The sequence below is a fragment of the Cololabis saira genome, chromosome 5, assembly GCF_033807715.1.
Source record: "Cololabis saira isolate AMF1-May2022 chromosome 5, fColSai1.1, whole genome shotgun sequence".
In the NCBI taxonomy this organism is placed as follows: Eukaryota; Metazoa; Chordata; class Actinopteri; order Beloniformes; family Belonidae; genus Cololabis; species Cololabis saira.
Genome location: NC_084591.1, coordinates 33,201,729 through 33,220,807, shown reverse-complemented (window position 1 = coordinate 33,220,807; position 19,079 = coordinate 33,201,729). Strand labels below are relative to the sequence as shown.

The 19,079-nt window shown below is 42.8% G+C and overlaps 1 protein-coding gene across 2 annotated transcripts; it reads right to left on the bottom strand.

Annotated features, from left to right (window-relative positions):
* Nucleotides 1-4,791: 4,791 nt before the first annotated feature.
* On the bottom strand, nt 4,792-18,624 carry LOC133444119 (collagen alpha-1(I) chain-like). 2 transcript variants are annotated; one of them, XM_061721644.1, is made up of 29 exons: nt 18,092-18,624; nt 17,163-17,214; nt 17,065-17,082; nt 16,912-16,983; nt 14,233-14,334; nt 12,424-12,507; nt 12,254-12,346; nt 11,869-11,958; nt 11,688-11,777; nt 11,496-11,594; nt 11,346-11,417; nt 11,042-11,251; nt 9,422-9,511; nt 9,247-9,324; nt 9,063-9,143; nt 8,297-8,386; nt 8,116-8,205; nt 7,924-8,022; nt 7,756-7,845; nt 7,585-7,674; nt 7,412-7,492; nt 7,231-7,305; nt 6,953-7,033; nt 6,775-6,861; nt 6,566-6,640; nt 6,286-6,354; nt 6,043-6,168; nt 5,811-5,958; nt 4,792-5,730 (listed from the first exon to the last, which is right to left on the bottom strand). In XM_061721644.1, the coding sequence occupies exons 1-29, from the start codon at nt 18,404-18,406 to the stop codon at nt 5,268-5,270; spliced, it is 3,210 nt and encodes a 1,069-aa protein (XP_061577628.1). In that variant the 5' UTR covers nt 18,407-18,624; the 3' UTR covers nt 4,792-5,267. The 2 variants fall into 2 exon arrangements, with proteins under 2 accessions (XP_061577628.1, XP_061577629.1); XM_061721645.1 differs by having other exon boundaries at nt 9,063-9,140.
* Between the last annotated feature and the right edge of the window lie 455 nt (nt 18,625-19,079).

Here is a 19,079-nt window from a genome sequence, read left to right as displayed (position 1 = left end):
GAGAACCTTCCTTGGCTTCTGCGGCTATTTTCGCAGATACGTAAAGGACTATTCAAAGATTGTCAAGGCACTCAATGAACTCACAGCTGGTTACCCACCGCTGAGGAAGCGCACTAATGCCAAAGTGACTGCTAAGAAATACTACAACCCAAAAGACCTCTTCAATGACAGATGGACCGCTGCTTGCCAGACTGCATTTGAGACCATAATTGAAAAGCTGACAACTGCTCCTATCCTCGGGTTTGCTGATCCTAAGCTGCCCTACGTTTTACACACAGATGCAAGCACCTCAGGTCTCGGTGCAGCACTCTACCAGGAGCAACAAGGACAGAAGCGAGTCGTCGCCTATGCAAGTCGTGGTCTGTCAAGCTGTGAGTCAAGGTATCCTGCTCACAAATTGGAGTTTCTTGCCCTTAAGTGGGCAGTGACTGAAAAATTCCAGGATTACCTCTACGGATGCCCATTCCAAGTCGTCACTGATAGCAACCCGCTAACATACATTCTTACCTCTGCTAAACTTGACGCTACAAGCTACAGATGGTTGGCCGCTCTGTCAACGTTCGATTTCCAACTAAAATACAGAGCTGGGAAGCAAAATCAGGACGCAGACGGGCTGTCCAGACGTCCACACAGCAGATTACCCGATGATGAAATATCACGGAAAGAATTAGAGAGGATAGAACAATTCACGAAAAGACATCTGTTGGAACCCGAACATGTGAATGGAAACACAGTCAAAGCCATCTGCGAGAAGCACTTAGTCCACCAAGTGGCCGACGGTGATTGTGGGGAGACAAAACCCAACACTGCATTGGTTGTGTCACTTGCACACCACCCAAATGCTCTTCCAAAAAGCTTTGAAGAGGAAGATCAGTTTGGTGGCTTACCAGTCATTCCCCTGTTTACACCAGCTGAATTGAGAGACAAACAGCAAGCTGATACCTGCATTCGAGAGGTCCTCAAACAGTTGGAGACGGGAGAGAAACCGCCACCATCCCTCAGAAAAGAACTCCCTGAACTCTACCTCTTGTTAAGAGAATTGAACAGACTCGAAGTCTTAGATGGCGTCTTGTATCGGAGGCGACAAGAAGGTGCACAAAGTTACTACCAGCTTGTGTTGCCTGAAAAACTGAGAACCTCTGTCTTAAAGAGTCTACATGATGACATGGGTCACATGGGTGTGGAAAGAACCCTGGATCTTGTTCGGAAGCGGTTCTATTGGCCCAAAATGGCTGCAGAGGTGGAGACAAAAATCAGAACCTGTAATCGCTGCATACGTCGCAAAGTCTTGCCACAGAAGGCTGCACCCCTCGTGAACATCACTGCCACGAGACCCCTCGAGTTGGTGTGCATGGACTTTCTCAGTCTGGAGCCAGATTCCAGCAACACCAAAGACATCCTGGTCATTACAGACCATTTTACAAAGTATGCAGTAGCCATCCCCACCTCTAACCAAAAGGCCCGGACCGTTGCCAAATGCTTATGGGACCAATTCATCGTCCATTATGGAATCCCAGAGAGGCTACACAGTGATCAGGGTAGAGATTTCGAGTCTCGTACCATAAAGGAACTGTGTGAGCTAGCCGGCGTTCAAAAAATTCGAACCACCCCGTATCACCCGAGAGGGAACCCCGTTGAGCGTTTCAACAGGACCCTGTTGAATATGCTTGGTACCCTGGAGAACAAGAAAAAGAGCCACTGGCGAGAGCATGTTAAGCCATTAGTACATGCCTACAATTGTACGAAAAATGAAGTTACTGGATTTACGCCTTACGAACTGATGTTCGGGCGACAACCGAGATTGCCAGTGGACATAGCCTATGGTTTGCCAGCCAATTATCAGCCAGGCTCACACTCACAATATGTCCGCAACCTGAAATCCCAGCTTGAAGCAAGCTACAAAGTGGCAATGGAGAATGCAAAGAAGACAGCAGACCGTAACAAAGCAAGGTTTGACAAATATGTTGTTGAATCCACCTTGGAAGAAGGCGACAGAGTCTTGGTTCGGAATGTTCGACTTCGAGGCAAGAATAAATTGGCAGACAAGTGGGAAACAGACATATATGTTGTAGTGAAACATTCCGGAGATGTTCCAGTATACGTGGTGAGACCTGAAACCAAAGAAGGTCCACTACGAACACTCCACAGAGACCTGTTGCTGCCATGTGGTTTCCTTCCTGCAACTCCAGTTGAAGTCGAACCAACCACAGAAAAGAGACCCAGACGACCAAAAACTCGTCAGAGCCTAAGAGATGACAGCCCAGATGAATCTGAGAGACAAGATTCTGACCTGGAAGATTATGATCTCACCTACCTTTATGGTCACGGAGAACCAGTAGTGGAAACCCCAAGCTTCGATCTTGTCCCTGAAACAGTCAAATCCATCACAAGCAATACTGAGTCACGACCTAAACCAGTGTCCTCTGTTGAGCAACACCCTCCAGAAGTAGCTGAAATGAGAAGCAACTTACCTGAAATGAGTTCTGCTGAGAGCAATCTACCTGGAATCAGTCTTGCTAGAAGCAACTTACCTGAACAGACATTACCTGACGTGAATCCTGAAGATGCTACTTCACCTAATGTGAACACTGATGCTGATCAACTTGAAACAGAAGTGGATAAGGAACAAGAGGATGATGTTCCTGATGTTGCACAGACAGAAGATACAGACATTAAAGACCACAATGACAAAGATGACTTACAACCCACAAGAATGTCCAGTAGACATAGGGAACCCCCAAAGAAGTTGACTTACCCTGAGCTAGGCAACCCGTTAGTTACTGTAGTCCAGTCCCTGTTCCAGAGCTTAGGCACAGCGATTGCAGACTCTTTAAATGTTCCCTGGAGTCCAGTAGACGCAGAAATAACAATATAGTCTATTAGTAGCATGCACAGGGACGTGCATGAGGAAAGGAGGGGAGCATGTAACCCAGGTTTCAAATAGTCAAATATAAAAGACTTTGATCAATACGAAGTCATACTGTATTAAATAAACTGATGGTTAATTCATGATATATATTATTATTTCTTTAAAAACAACAATACATGGTTAGTTTATTTATGACAATACAGATACTTAAAAAGGTTAAAATCTTGTGTAGTTGTGTCTAAAAGTCCAAATACATTTCCTAAAAAATGTTAAAAACGTTTTTCTCCTTAACTGCAAAAAAGGAGCGCTTCCCCTTTAAGGCTTTTTTTTCTTCCTGCGGGGTACGTTCGGAGCATGTGTGCAGCAGAGATTCAGCAGGTCAGAAAGACCTTATAAAAGTTATTATTTTGTGATTTCAACGATTGTTTTTTGTACAACCTGATTTAATAAGAACCAGACTACATTCATACGTTTTTTGAGCTTACTGCAGAGCAGCAGAACTTTGAAATTTTTCTTAATGATCTCTGGAAGTTTTTTTTTGGACAAGATGGATTCCCCGAGATGGATTCCCCCACGTGTGTGTACTGTGCAGTGAAACACACACACGTCGGTCATCAGATGGCGAGCCACAACCAGGATTCAGATCTTCATTGACTGGGACGTTGCATCGGAGCCTACCTGGACGGGTTTAAGCCAATATACCATTGGATGGTTTCTTCACTCATCATTCACCACACGGTTTGAGCCTCTTCACCACTGTGGTAGGATACAACGCACCGTTTACTCACCCAGAGTTGGATTATTGCCTTGAACTGAACTGCGTTATTTTACTCTCAATTCAATCGAACATTGATCAAACCGAATTGAGCCACACACATCCTGAACTGAACATTCTTTATTTTTTTATTTTTTTACCTTCACTGAAGCTGAACACAGAACATAAGGGAAACGAGTATATTATAAAGTGTGATACAATTTAATTGTTGACAAGATTTGCACTACTATTTTGACAGCTATTTCATTGTTTTTGTTTTTGATATTTTATTTATTACCTTTTTGTAAAGGTTGAATTTAAAGGTCATTTAAGTTTTAAAAGGGGAGTTTAAAGGTACTTACCTGACGTCATTTAAGTTTTAAGAGGGGAGTTTAAAGGTACTTACCTGACATAATTTAAGTTTTGAAAAGGGAGTTTAAAGGTACTTACCTGACTTTGCTTGAAGTATATTTTATTTTTTTTGATTGATATTTACCCACTTATATAGGACATATTTGGGATATTTGATACACTTTAAAACTTTGAAGGTTGTTCACCTGTTAAAGGGAATTGCATTTCTTTTTGTTTTTTTATACAAGCGTATTTGTTTTGATATCTGGAAAAAAGGGTTAAAGGTTATCTACCTGTCACCTGTGAAAAGAAAAGTTAAAGGTTACATACCTGTCACCTGGAAAAAAAAGGGTTAACTCAAAAGGATAAAATAGTTAAAAAGTTAAATAGGATTTAATAGGTCTTACCTGTTAAAATAGGCTATTAAATTAAAAGAATTAAATAGTACTTACCTGTTAAACTTAGCTAGAAAAATAGAAAACTGACCGGTCATTAAATAGGAAACAATATCAGTTTAAGGTGAACTGAACATTTAGTTTATTAAACCTAAACTAAACTTAAAAGCCTACTCTAAATAGGATAAGGGTCCAATTAAGGGTTGGATAATTTATCATTTATCACCTACCTCTACCATTCTGTGTATAGTTGTATGCATACCAATTTTCTGCTTTTTCTCCATTCGTTAATAAAACTGCCGGCTTATATTATCTTTAAGCCTTGTCTCTGGTCTGTTATTGGTAACCAGCTCTCTCTCCGAATCTAGAAGCGTCCTGCTAGCCCAGTAGCGACACGAGTGCTACACTTCTCTTGCTGCTACTTACAACCAATCAGTTCAACTTTATTTGTGTGGCACGTCTGATACAACCAGTGCTTTGGATTAAAAAAAGAAGCAACATAAATAATAAAAAAAAACACTAAAACACATCCAAATAAGCCAAATCTCACACACGCAGATACATGTGTTATACACACACTCAGCAGCACGCTCACACCCATAACAATAAGTAGAACAACAATAGCAACAGAGCAGAAATGAAGCATTACATTTCCCCAGTAATGACTGATTTTAAAATGTGTTGCAGGCCTTTTTATTTATTTATTTATTTTGTTGCATTTTCCATATTGTCAAAAAATTTTGGGGTTGTACTTTGATTCATATTCCAGCTTTGGGAACCTCATTTAATGCCTTGCTGCTATAGTCATTATTTGAGATTAAAGATTTACTTGATATTTTAACAAAAAGGTTTTATAATTCTGATGTAAACAGTCAAAAAAACGGCCAGATTATCATTTTCATGTGTGTTTGAATTTCACTTTACACATATTCACACTTCTGTTGTCCCACATATACGCAAGCCTTTTGTGTGGATAATATGAAAGCATCGCCAAGATGCCACTGGACGGCCTTAGATCAAAACTTGCGTCGAGAGGACTCTGCGTCATTAAATCAAAGGCATACGTCACTCGTTTGTCTTTGTCATCTGTGAAGTACAGCACCCCACAGACGAGGAAAGCGTTTCCTGCTTTAGCCGCGGGGTATGCCGTGTTAATGATGGACTCCACGGTGAACGTGTCGGGGTCGAGCTTTGCAACCACTGCGTTATCGTCCGTGCTCGAGGCGTAGATGACCCACAGTCCACTCTCATCCACAGCAAACTTGAAATATGTCTTTGAGTTTCTGAAAAGATACAGGAGGTTGCGGTATCTGCTCTCCGGCATGATTCGAGTTCTGGTTCTCCCCGTGTTCAAGTCAAACCTGTGAAGTTAGAGTAATCATCATGAGTACGGAGAGAAGCTGTGACACTTGAGGAACTTGAAGATGCAATAAAACCGTACTTCACAAGCCTGTTGTGCCCTCCGTGGTGGAAGTAAAAGGAGCCCTTATAAACGACATGACCGCAACCCTGGTAGAACCTCCCCACGTCTATGGTCTTGTTGTTTATGTGAAACGATGACATGTTTCTGAACTCCAGCAAAACTCGACCTGGTGAAGATGGTTTTCCATTTTTAAACCTGTAAATTTTACAATAACGTGAGTAAATACGGCGCTCGCTGCAGGATGAATCACCTGAGAAATGTTCTGCCATCCAAAATCGGGCGTCATCCTGCCGCGACGCGTCTGACATCAAGGCTCCAAAGGTCGATTGCATTTTGGTTGGCTTGTCCGAACATTGAATGGTTTTAATGTGACAATCTAAACGAATAAGGACATAAACATATACATGTGACTAAACTGGAGAAAAGATGTAGGAATGTGCAGGAACAACAAGCATATTATGCATAAATAGGAACTCGGATGATTTAATCTCACCAGTTTTTGTCCGTATCTCATTGGTGGTCACATTAATCTTATTGTGGGCGTGGAAATCATGGGAGGAGTCTGAAGAAAAGGGGGAAGGAAAGATCACAAGGTCACAAATACACATAATTTATTTAAAAAATAAAAAAGGTGCATGCTTTGATCATCTGTGATTTATTAACAGGTGGCCAGGAAGAAAAAAGGTCATTTTAGAAGCCGTAGCTGTGAAACTGTCAACTGTCAACAGTTAACACTTAACAGTCAACAGAACTCCATGCGCCGGTTTTTTTACCACTTTTCATGGGTTTGTGCAGGATGTCTTTGCTGCTGGTTGACATGTCTCTCCTCTGGTTCCCAGACGATGCAGCTGTGAAACGAGAAGCACAGTAACCGATACGCCACTGCTGTTCGCAACGCTGCATGCGACATACAGAATGAAACTCACACATTTAGGCCGCTGTAAGTTTTAAATATAGTTTTTAAAAGGAGAGCGTTTCTTACTTGGGAATAATGTTGCGGTTAACTCGTTCTCTCTTTTGGAGTCGTCCAGAGCGTTGCGGCCGTCGTGTTGATGAAACGATGCTGAAGCTAGAGAACAAATGATCAGGTTTCATGAACTTTCTTATGTTTTTAGTTCCTGGTCAAAGTGAGATTTCTCCAAGCCGTCTTCAGCGTTTACCAAGTTCTTCTTTTCTGTCCAGATGATTTTCAAAATCAGTGAAGTTGAAAGCCTCTCTGGTGTTCTCAGGTGTTGTTGACACTGCAGGATGAAACCAACACAATGAACACACAGACGGTGGGAAACACCAGCGTGGACCGCAGCTCTGCACATCAAGTATGGCCTCTTCAGAACTAATGCATCACTGTCTCGGATCGCTCCTAACGGTTCTGCTGAACTACACACTGGATCTGATGATCCAGGAGTTCAGATTTGAATGATGTCAAACACAATCTTACCGGTTTTCGTGCTCGTTTTGATGAAGGCTCCACTTCCGCTGAAGAGCTCCCTGCTGTGGTTTCCATCAGCCGAACCTTCGCAGCGAAACAGAGCGTTACACAATAAAACACAGCACATTTTACCTGAATAAAAGAACCACATAATAAAGTGTTTCTCAAGTGTTATTAGAAGACTTCCTGCCTGACGCATTCATCAGTCCCTTGGTAACACTTTCACCGTCCGGCCCTCCTCCGTTGTCTCCTCGGTCATGTGGCGTCTTCTCTGGGAGACGAGAGAGAAAAGTTTTGACCTTTTTGACCTTTATTCCCGATGCACTCGGGGTTAAGTTGGTCTTTATTGGCACGGTGCTTCACCTGGTCCAAGTCTTGAGTCCAGATGGTTCTCAGAGCCGGTCCCGTTTACAGCATTTCTGATATTCTCAGTTGGACTTGGACTCGGTGATTCTGTGGAGATCAAAAGGAGGTACAGATGGAAGAGCTGTACTTTGTGAATTATGTCCGCCCATCTCTCAGATCGTTACACACCAAGATTGATGTGTGTATGTGCAAGCGTCTCAGAGCCGGTCCCGTTCAGGGCGTCTGTGGTGGCATGTCCCGGGTTTGGTGTCGGTACCGCTGTGGAACCAGGGGGGAAATAAAGATGAGCAGTGCATGAGGTTAGAGCTCATCTGTGTGTGCAGACGTGTCATGAACCTGTTAAAGATCCAGGAGACGCTCCGGTAACAGAACCCGTTTCACTGCCCAAACCGTCCGGCCCTCCTCCGTTGTCTCCTCGGTCATGTGACGTCGTCTCTGGGAGACGAGAGAGAAAAGGTTTGACCTTATTTGACCTTTGTTCCTGATGCTCTCGGGGTTGAGTTGGTCTTCACAGGAACGGGGCTTCACCTGGTCCCAGTCTTGAGTCCAGATGGTTCTCAGAGCCGGTGCCGTTCAGGACGTCTGTGGTGGCGTGTCCCGGGTTTGGTGTTGGTACCGCTGTGGAACCAGAGAAGTCAGATGGGATGAGTTTCGTGTGACGTTAAGATCCTGTCTGTGTGTGACGGGCGTGAACGAACCAAGAATTTACCCGTTAGTGATTTCAGAGACGTTCCTGGTAGAAGCTCTGAACTGGTGTCAGTCCCGGTGTCAGGTCCGTCTGGACGAGGTGAAACCACATCTGTAGAGGATCAAACACAAACCGGACCGTCACACATCCCAGCAGACAGCGTGTGGCCGTCTTTCCTAGCTAATACCAAGAGCTACTGGTTAAGACAAGCGTTCGAAAATAAATAAATAAAATGTCACTCGAAGACTTCTGACATGTGTGACGTTAATATGTCTTGCTTATTAACTCTATTTTATTCTATGATTTATCCTTATTTGATTTATGGTAATATTGTTTGGGCAAATACATACCCTTCCAGTCTTCATCAACTTTATTTAATGCAAAAACAATTCGTAAGACTGGCAACTTTTTCTAACTCTACGGAACCCTTTACTCCTTTGTTCAGAAAAAAGTCTTACAGTATATGACATAAATATTCATCAGATGTGTGTTTTTATACAAACATATGTTTTTGCCTTTTTCTTTACCACTATCGTTTGGTAATTTTTAGTAATTTTTTTTTTACCTTATTTGACCTTTAACCGCTGGATAAGCCTGTTGGCTTTTTTACCTCTCCTGTCACATTTGTTTTACTATTTTGATCATACAGTAAGTGTTACTTTTATTGTGTGCAAACTAATAAAATAAAATAAAAATAAAATAAAAATAAATGTGAGAAAGTTCCTTATACGCGTGAACTTCTCTGTGCTGCAGCAAACCCAGAACTTACAGGATCAAATCTTCTTACCACTCGTCCCGATGTCTTTGGGGACGTTTCCACGTCCACTGACGGCATCACCGTGGTCTCCCGAGTTAACGGGGAAAACTTCTGCAGGACCAAACAAGCCATCACACGACCTCACCGTGCACGTTTACCAATAAAACAACGGCACAGGACTCTAACGAACGGTTACGAAACATAATGTTGTTACCTGCTAATGATTTAACTGGAGCCTCCGTGGTGCCGTCACGGTTGGTGTCACCCAGGGAGACAGAAGAAGGTTCCAACTCTGGAAAATAAAGGGATTCAGCATCAAGTGCTTTTATTGTTACGTGAAACCTGATATAAAAAAAAACCTGTTTCTGCCAGTTTCAGTGGTTCCTAACCAGGTTTCCTGGTTGAGGATGGATGTTTGTTGGCATCGGTAACGCTGGAGGCGTCTCTGGCGTCTGCAGCTGAATGCTCGGTTGGTCGTTCTGTAAAGGTAAAGATTAAGCTTTCCTTGTGAATCTGGTGCTCAGATCAGATATGATGCTAGTGTTTGAATGTTCGGCTGTTGCCTAACACCGTGAAGTAAAGCACACGGAGATGTTCTGGAGCCAACACAACCAAAGGTCTGGTATCAGACGGCTTGTTAACTCTTGTTAGAGACCAAAAGCAGTTTGGAGTCAGAACCGAACATGAAACTACCGTCACCAGATGCAGCAGGAGCAGAGCTGAAAGCCTCTGCTTACAGAGACCCGGATCAGTACTTATGTATTTAGAACAAAAACAAAGGTGTTAGAAGCAGAAGCCATGAACTTCCCTCCCGCTGCATCTGCTGGTACACAACTGCTCGTATGGACCTCCTTGTTGGGACTCCACACCAGCTTCAGTCATCCTCCATAACTCACCTCACCTTCGATGGTCAGGTCATACCCCTCTCCTCCAGTCACTAATCTGGGAGTTAGGTTTAATCCTCACCTGACCATATAAAACACCTGTACAAAACCTCGTTTTATCATCTCAAAAAAATCTCCAAACTCCGCCCCACTTTAACCCTGTCAGATGCAGAGAAGCTCGTCCACGCATTCATCTCCTCTAGACCGGACTACTGTAACTCACTCTTCACTGGGATCACTGGCAAGAACATCCAGAAACTGCAATACATTCAAAACAGCGCTGCCAGGATCCTGACGAGAGTCTGGAAATATGAGCACATAACACCCGTTCTCCACTCACTCCACTGGCTCCCTGTCTCAACCCAGATTGAATACAAAGTCCTACTCTTCATCCATAAATGCATAAATGGACATGCACCTCCGTATCTACAAGAACTCATTACTCCTCAAACCTCTACTCGCACCCTCAGATCTACAAACTGCTCAACCCTCAGGGTTCCCAACACCAACATTCACGCTCCTCACCATCTGATCACAAACCTGGAGTTACACACAGGTGGACCATATGTAGTAAATAATAGTTGCAGATGCTGCACAGGTTTCTGCTCTCTTTGCAGAACGGGGATGCTGACGGGGTAAATCTGGATGTTTTCAAGCCCGGGTCCTGTTTTCTACGGTTCAAGAAAATAAATGCTTGAATGAGAGTTAAGGGCTGCATAGGCAGATGTTTGTCTAACATGTGAAAGACGTCGCACTCAAAAACAAGTCTCATCCTGAAACGCCACCAGGACGTCAGAAACAGCGCGCCGCTCGTACCGGTTCCTGTGTCCGGCTCTGCTGCCATCGACATCATGCCTGTTTCCCTCAGCCGGAACTTTGCAGTGAAATGACACCTTACGCATTCAAGTTTAGTACTTTTAAACCCAGTACAGGCATCAAGCTTGATATGGATTTGAGTTCTGCTCGTGCTTGTCAATGGCACAAGTGACTGTTTGAAGATTAGCAGCTTTTGACACTGAAGCATTATCTTATTTTTTTCATCCCTGAAATCTGCTTTGGGGACCAAAAGTACCGTTTTAGGTTTCCTAAGACGAGATACATGACTCCACACTGAAGGTTTCCTACCAGGGAACACCGTTACTGCTCCTCCTGTAACATTTTCACCGCCCGGACCGCCATCTTGGTGAAATGCTGCTCTCTCTAGAGACAGAGGAAACAACCACAGCAACCACAGCTCAAAGCTCCACAGGTTTAACTTCCTCTCTGGTGTTGTAAGTGTCTCTGCAGCAGTCGGCACATGTCTGGTGGGTTCAGCTGGGTCGGGGGTTTGGGACTCTGTGGAGAGAGAGGTACGGTCCAAATGCACATGTTGCTACACATGCAGGTGTACCGTGAGTATAATCTTTCCACCGATCATATCATTACGTACCAGGGTTCAAGTATGCGTGCTCACGCTTTTCAGGCTCAGAAACATAACGACCCGGGTCTGGTGTCGGTACCGCTGTGGAACCAGGGGGGAAATAAAGATGAGCAGTGCATGAGGTTAGAGCTCATCTGTGTGTGCAGACGTGTCATGAACCTGTTAAAGATCCAGGAGACGCTCCGGTAACAGAACCGGTTTCACTGCCCAAACCGTCTGGCCCGTCTCCGTTGTCTCCTCGGTCATGTGGCGTCGTCTCTGGGAGACGAGAGAGAAAAGGTTTGACCTTATTTGACCTTTGTTCCTGGTGCTCTCTGGGTTGAGTTGGTCTTCACAGGAACGGTGCTTCACCTGGTCCCAGTGTTGAGTCCAGATGGTTCTCAGAGCCGGTGCCGTTCAGGGCGTCTGTGGTGGCGTGTCCCGGGTTTGATGTTGGTACCGCTGTGGAACCAGAGAAGTCAGATGAGATGAGTTTCATGTGACGTTAAGATCCTGTCTGTGGGTCACGGCCGTGAACGAACCAAGGATTTACCTGTTAGTGATTTCAGAGACGTTCCTGGTAGAAGCTCTGAACTGGTGTCAGTCCGGGTGTCAGGTCCGTCTGGACGAGGTGAAACCACATCTGTAGAGGATCAAACACAAACCGGACCGTCACACATCGCAGCAGACAGCGTGTGGTGTCTGGTGTCTTTTTCAGCTCATATTCAACGAGCCACGGCCAAGTCGAGCTTCTGAGTTCGTTTCTCGTGTGTTTTGAAAAGCTTGGCGTGTGTGAACTCCTCGGCACCGACAACAGGACATCCAGGAAATTAGCTTGACGCTCTCTTACTGAACATGTCTTCACGGAACATGTCCAAGAGTCTCCAGGGGAGAAATCAGCAGGACAACGACGACACAAACACTTCAACATTTCTTACTTGTTGATGGTTTAACTGGAGCCTCGGTGACGTTGTCCCTCTTGGTGTCATTTACCAGGGCATAGCCGGGCTTCCATGGAAAAGATACAGACTCTAGAAAATAAAAGGAATTCATCTTCTTTCCTACTTCAAATTAAAAAGCAAACACTAAATATTCAGAGGAGACAAACCATATTTCATAGTTGTCTCCAGAAACCTCTGGTGGTCGGTCAGGGTGACGGCATCGCTGCTGTGGTCGGGTTTGTCTGGTGACCCTGGAACAGCGAGGAGACATTTGGACATTTACTGACATCCCCCAAAAAAACAACAGCATTTTCAAGACGAAGCACAATATAAACAGAAATCCGATGATTTAGGACACCGAGGGGAAAGCAATGAAACTTTCTGTTCAGTGGTCAAGCAGAAGTTTAGATGGTTAAAGTTAGAGCTGAATATATTTACAGCAAATGTTCCCACTGACACAGCGAGTAAAACCCTGTATTATCTGTAGTTCAAGTATATTTAGGTAAATCAAGTAAAGCAATGCTGATGATTGTCAAGAACTTCTGTGGATCTGTGGACCCCGCTGAAATGTGATACAGTAAGCAGCGTGGATTAGGGGTGGACAAAAATATCGATATGGCAATATATCGTGATACTTTGCTGGCTGATTTGATATCGATATTAAAAATTTGAATATAATTTTTTTTACTTTTTAATTCAAATTTTTAATTTAATTTTTAAATAATAAATCATGTTTCAAACAGGTTGTAAATCCAGTATGACTTTATTATATACAGTACATGGGCTTCAATAATATTGTTAGTGTTAATTTCATATGACGTAAACAATATGAAAAAAATATGCAAATATGTTGTAACTTTAGCTTGTATAGATACAATATTATATTATAATGCACTGACTGAAATGTTTAGTTTTCATATGCAGTGAAATTTGTCAGTTTTCATAAAACAATTTGATTCTGGTTAATTCTGGTTAATAAAATTCTGGTTTACATAGAAAAAGTTGATAATACGAGCACTGAAATGTATATTTTCTGCGTTCATTTAGTTTTTTATAATTTTCTAGTAATTTGCACAGACAGAAAAAAAAATTTGTGAAGTGGATTCAGTGCAGTCAATAAATTCTGAATTTCTTCAATGACACAGATATCGTAATTTGTCGTGGATGAAATGTCTTGCAACATATCGATTATCGCAGAATCGCTGTATTGTGATATTATCGTTTGCAAAATATCGTGATAGTATCGTATCATGAGGTAGCTGGTGATACCTACCCAGCCCTATAAGACAGGTACCTTTAAGTTAAACGTTTACATTTTCTTTTCTTAGACTTGAATTATTAGATGTTTTGGATAAGCCATGGTACTACCTGTAAGTATACTTAACTGTTGGCTAGACGAGCTACCTCACATGTTCAGTGACAAGCTAAAAAAGCTGTCAAAGAATCTGTTCATAGCAGGCCTCTTGCACTATTTAACTCTCTCTTACAGTAATTGTAATACTGCACTTTAATTACTTCACAGGCTTGTTAACTACAGTTTGCATGGTTTCAATAAATGGAACGTACTTTCTCAATACATCTTTGATTCATTTTGTCCAGCATTTGCAAGCTGTAAACTCTGTCCAATCAGAGAGATATATATTGTGTAATTGATGTTTTTAGTTTTCGGTTCAATTAATTCAATCCAAGTAAAATAAAACCCACACAAGATGTCACCAAAACCACTCTGTCCATTTTAAATCTTTCAGAGAATTATTTAATTGTATCGGATTATATTGAATCACATCGAATCATATCACTGGCTGAATATCGTGATATATATCGCATCATGAGCTGAATATCATGTATGGTATGGTGTCGTGAGACCAGTGTATCGCTACAGCTGTAGCGTGGATGTGGGCTGATGTGGGGTGACAACGCCCACTCTGCTGGTGGTAACATTTGTGGGTTGTTGTTTGTCCGTAGTGTGCTCCTACCCTTTGACTGGTTGTTTTGATGAAGGTGCGCTCTGCTGGTCTGGTTCCTCCCTTCGGTGAAACAACAAGCAGGACCCAGTGGACCCGCTGGACCAGGAGAACCTTCAGACGTACACAAAATCAAAATTAAAGCAAGCATAACCAGAAACAATACTGCTGGAGAACGCTGACTCAAAACAAGACATGCAACCCGTCCTCAGAAGACCCACAGAAGGAGAACATGTGAACTCCACACAAAACGACCCACACCAAGAACCTCCCAGCGTACTCATTAGAGCAGAGCAATTAACATGACTGAGGGCAAAGAGACTATGCTCGGGGGTGAGTTTGGGGATGTTTGGGGATGTTTACATCTCGTCGTACATAACTCCTTAAAAATATTCCAACAAAACAGAGAAACATCTGTCTGCTGTGGGTGTGGCTCCAATCTGCAGGCGCTCAGACAACAATGCATCAAAAACGAGCACAGATCTGGGGGGAGGGCTCTGTGGGCACAGCTACGCTCCTGTCAGTGAACATCATCATTCATTATAGCTCATTTAAGCTCATTTAAGACAGACTGATGGGAAGAGGAAAATGTTTGGACCATTTTGGCTGCAGAGGAACAATTCAGCTTGTTGTGAGCAGCACAAAGTCCAGAATAAGGTGACAAACATGCAGTTGTTTTCATGGACACATTCAGCCTCCTGGGTGACGACAACATTCAAGGGAAATCGTGCTTAATTCAGCAACACAACTACAAACTAGTTCATCTATCGAGTCATTCAACCAAACAATGTTCCAAGTGAGGAACAACATCTAAGCGTCAGTATTATCAGGATTTTGGGTCTATATGCTTCAAGTGCTGAATCTGTTTCAAACTCTTGACTGTGAGCTCTGTGTTCAGCTGTGAAGACGCCAGACCATCACCCTCTGAAAACATTTGAAGTCCCACCAAGGAAGACTGGAAGACTCAGAACTAAAGGATGATTCCTCAACTCCCAAACCAAGGTTTAAGATTGAAAGATCCTCGTCTTCGTTTGTCTGGTGTACCATAAAAAAACCAAGGAACCGAATCAAATGTTAATACAAGCTTTTATTATATCATGCACAATGTTTTTCAACCACATAGGAGAGAAATGCACACTGTGGTCAGCAATCCAGTCATATTTATACTGAAAAAGGGAGGTGTTTTGTACGTTATAGGAGCAGAACCTTATCTGTTGAACCTTATCTAGGAGGCCAACTGCAGGGAAAGAAACTTAAACATGTCCCACTTTCAGCCATATATTTTCTGTTGTCTATCCCTAATCCGACATGCCAAAACTCAGAGAAAAACAGGATGGGACACATCAATCTTAAACATCCTCATCCTTAAGAAGAACTGAGGTGGTCAGTCTAATCATGAAAACAGGAGGTGGATCTGCGCTGAAAGCAACCATCAGTGTACAATCTTTTAACAATTTCATAAAATCCTAACAAGATAGAAACCTGCGCGCTTGTTTCCAGTCTCTGCTGAGATGTTTATTATTATCAGAGGTGGGTAGTAACGAGTTACATTTACTCCGTTACATTTACTTGAGTAAGTTTTGGGAAATGTTGTACTTTTAGGAGTAGTTTTGAATCACTATACTTTTTACTTTTACTTGAGTAGATTTGTGAAGAAGAAACTGTTACTTTTACTCCGCTACATTAGGTTACGTTGAGCTGTTACTTTTCTTTTATCCCTTTTATCCCTTTTTATGTTTGTTTTTTGCATGTTTTGTCACATTTACACAGACTCAAACACACACAGTTTCTATGAGTTCATGGGCTTGTTCTAGTTCTGCCTGGTTAAAAGAGAAAAGTACAAAGGCTTGAAATTTTGTGCTACTTGTGCTTAATTTATTTTTTATTCTGTTATTTTATTTATTCTATTATTTATTAAAGTACTTGAATTTACTTTAAGCTTATTTTAAATTATTTTGTATTCATTTTAATTTATTTTATTGATTTAATTTGCCTGAAGATGATTATTTTGTACTTTTATCTGTTTGAATGGTTGTGTTAAAAAAAGTAAATCAGACATTACTCAACAGTTACTCAGTACTTGAGTAGTTTTTTCACCAAGTACTTTTTTACTTTTACTCAAGTAATTATTTGGATGACTACTTTTTACTTCTACTTGAGTCATATTATTCTGAAGTAACAGTACTTTTACTTGAGTACAATTTTTGGCCACTCTACCCAGCTCTGATTATTATTATTGTTAAATTATTAATTAATTTTCACTTACACAGTTTAATGGTTTACACATCATCAAATTCCATATCTACTCACAGTTACGCACCGTGCTGTTTAGAGGAAAGTTAAAGTTAAAATCTGCACGAGATCATAATCAGGATTGTGAACTTTTCAAAACGTGACTGAGCATGAAACGTGAGACTAGACCAAAGACATCGGTCACAGAACAGGTTTCTGCTTCAAAGCAACTGAAAATTCAGTAAGATTTGTAGGCTATAAATTATCCCTCGAGCAAACGTTTGGGGCCACATGGCCGTAAAACGCGCTTGGGACGCGAGGGTTACGCAATCCAGCGGAACAGAGACCGACTGTTTGAGACGTGGGAACGACTTTTCACGCTGATCTCCAGTGTTTTGGAGTTGCTGGTCTGTACAAAACAATTCAACAGGTATGGGCGTGAGAATCCCCCGGCCTCACCTCTTTTCCCACGTCGGCCCGCTGGACCTGATGCACCCGGTGGTCCAGGTGAGCCCGGCTGGCCCGGAGCACCTGATAAAAAAAAAGCAGGTTTTCATGCAACAGTGGCAGATCTAAATAAGTGCAGAGAAAACTAAAATGCCAAAGCTTTACCTGCCGGTCCAGGTGGACCTGTAAGAGAAGCACAGATATCTTACTCAGAGGGGGGACAGTGACAGTGAAAGCACCACAGAAACAGTCATGAAGGGCACCTGTCAGACAGAGTCCTCTGGAGCTGTTGCACAGGTCTGCAAAGGCTTTCACCTGAAGAAAAGAGGAGAAGGACAGGAACCTTTGAATTGATGAGTGAATAGATTAAATATCAAATACTCTGCGTGGAACAAGTAGTGAGTGTTGCTGGAGTCTGGCCTTGTTGACGGGTGTCCCCTCTGTGTAAGTGAAACCATCCCAGAGACACTAACAAGCAAACTGCTCAAGGACAAATGTGTCCACACAAAGGTCACTCCTGTCAAGTTTTAAAGTAGCGCCATTTGACCCTTTAAGGTTGTTTTTTTTTTTAACAGAGACTATTATTCTCTTTATGAGAGTTAAAGTACTTAAAAAATGTTTTTCAAATTAAAAATGATGTTCATCTGTGACTTCAGCATTGATTATGAGCTTTTAATGAACGATCAATAGTTGCTGGTTTTCTTGGTGCTTAAAAACAGAATGCTGTATATCTTCTGACGTTGCTGAGTGAGCAAAACTGTTCCAAGAAATCACAAGAAATCTTATTTATTATTATTATTATTATTATTATTATTATTATTACTCCTTTTTCTTTTTATCACTTCACTAAGTAACCAAGCACATCAAGAAGAATGGCCAGATCCTTCAGGATGTGGGTTGAAGGAGATGTGGGCGGCAGTCAGGGTCCACTGCACAAAGCATATGGAAAAACTCCCAATTGCAATAACAGACTCCTTGAGATGTGAGATGGGGGGGGGGGTTCTTATCTCGCAGTGGAAAACTGATTAAATGTATTCTAAGGCAAGGCAAGGCAAATTTATTTATATAGCACAATTCAACACAAGGTAATTCAAAGTGCTTTACATTGAGCAATATTCTAATGAGAGATGACACAAATAAAACAAGCATAAACTCTCACAATCACACAAATGCAAGCATGTAGGTGTCTTACGGGAACCATGGAGTATGTCATCATCATCATCATGTCTTGGTCCAGGACCTGTTCCGGTTCTCCTTCCTGGTCCCTCCTGCTGCGGTGGAGCTTCTTCAGCTCTGCAGCCTCTCCGGGCTCAGCAGGCAGGATCCTCGCCTGCAGCCTGCACCTCTGCTCCAGCTCCTGCATCTGGGACTCCAGTCTGAGCATGTCCCTGGAGAGCCCCTGGTGCTGAACCAGCAGGAGCAGCAACCCAGCGGAGCCCAGGAGCAGCAGCACGCACACCCCCAGCAGCAACACCTTCCACACTAGAAAACCACTCCCGTCTTTCATCTCTGCACCCTGTTCCCATGCAAATCCTCAGCTGCAGTGATCTGGGCTCAAACGCACATGCAGCACATATCTGAGCCCTCGCCAGCAGATGACACGTCAGAGGAAAACCCCGCTCCGGCTGTCTCAGGGAAACATGTCAACATGTGCCTGCGACTGCAGCAGGAACCACATGTTGCGCAACAGGCGTCTCATGTGGGAAACGGCTCAAATCTGCCGGCGTGCTTGGTACTTCAATACTTCCATACTTCAAGAATGACACATCCTGCAGACGGCGCAGATCTTCCCATCATTAGGGTGCTCTTCTCTGAAAATGACATGGAAGTCGGAGAAATAAGTTGGAACAAGAGCGACTTTGTCTGGATCCACAAAAGATCTTTCAGAGCACTTTCCACAGATGGCTGGCTGTGTGGATGTAGTGTGGCGTGGGTGTCAAATTATCCTTCTCACAAAACAGGTTTCTATTTTGTCTCCATGCACTTCTAATTCCCACCCCTTGTGTTGGGATTCTTTTCAAAGTCCATCTCCGCCCAGGGAAATGTCTGTTGAAGAGACGGCCGTGAACTTTCAGCCAGTTTGGGACCCGAGCCAACAAATGGAGCACCGGTGTGAGTCTGGGATCTCCATCATGTTGAAGGACAGCTCATCACCCCTCCAGGGTCGGTGCCGTCTGTTA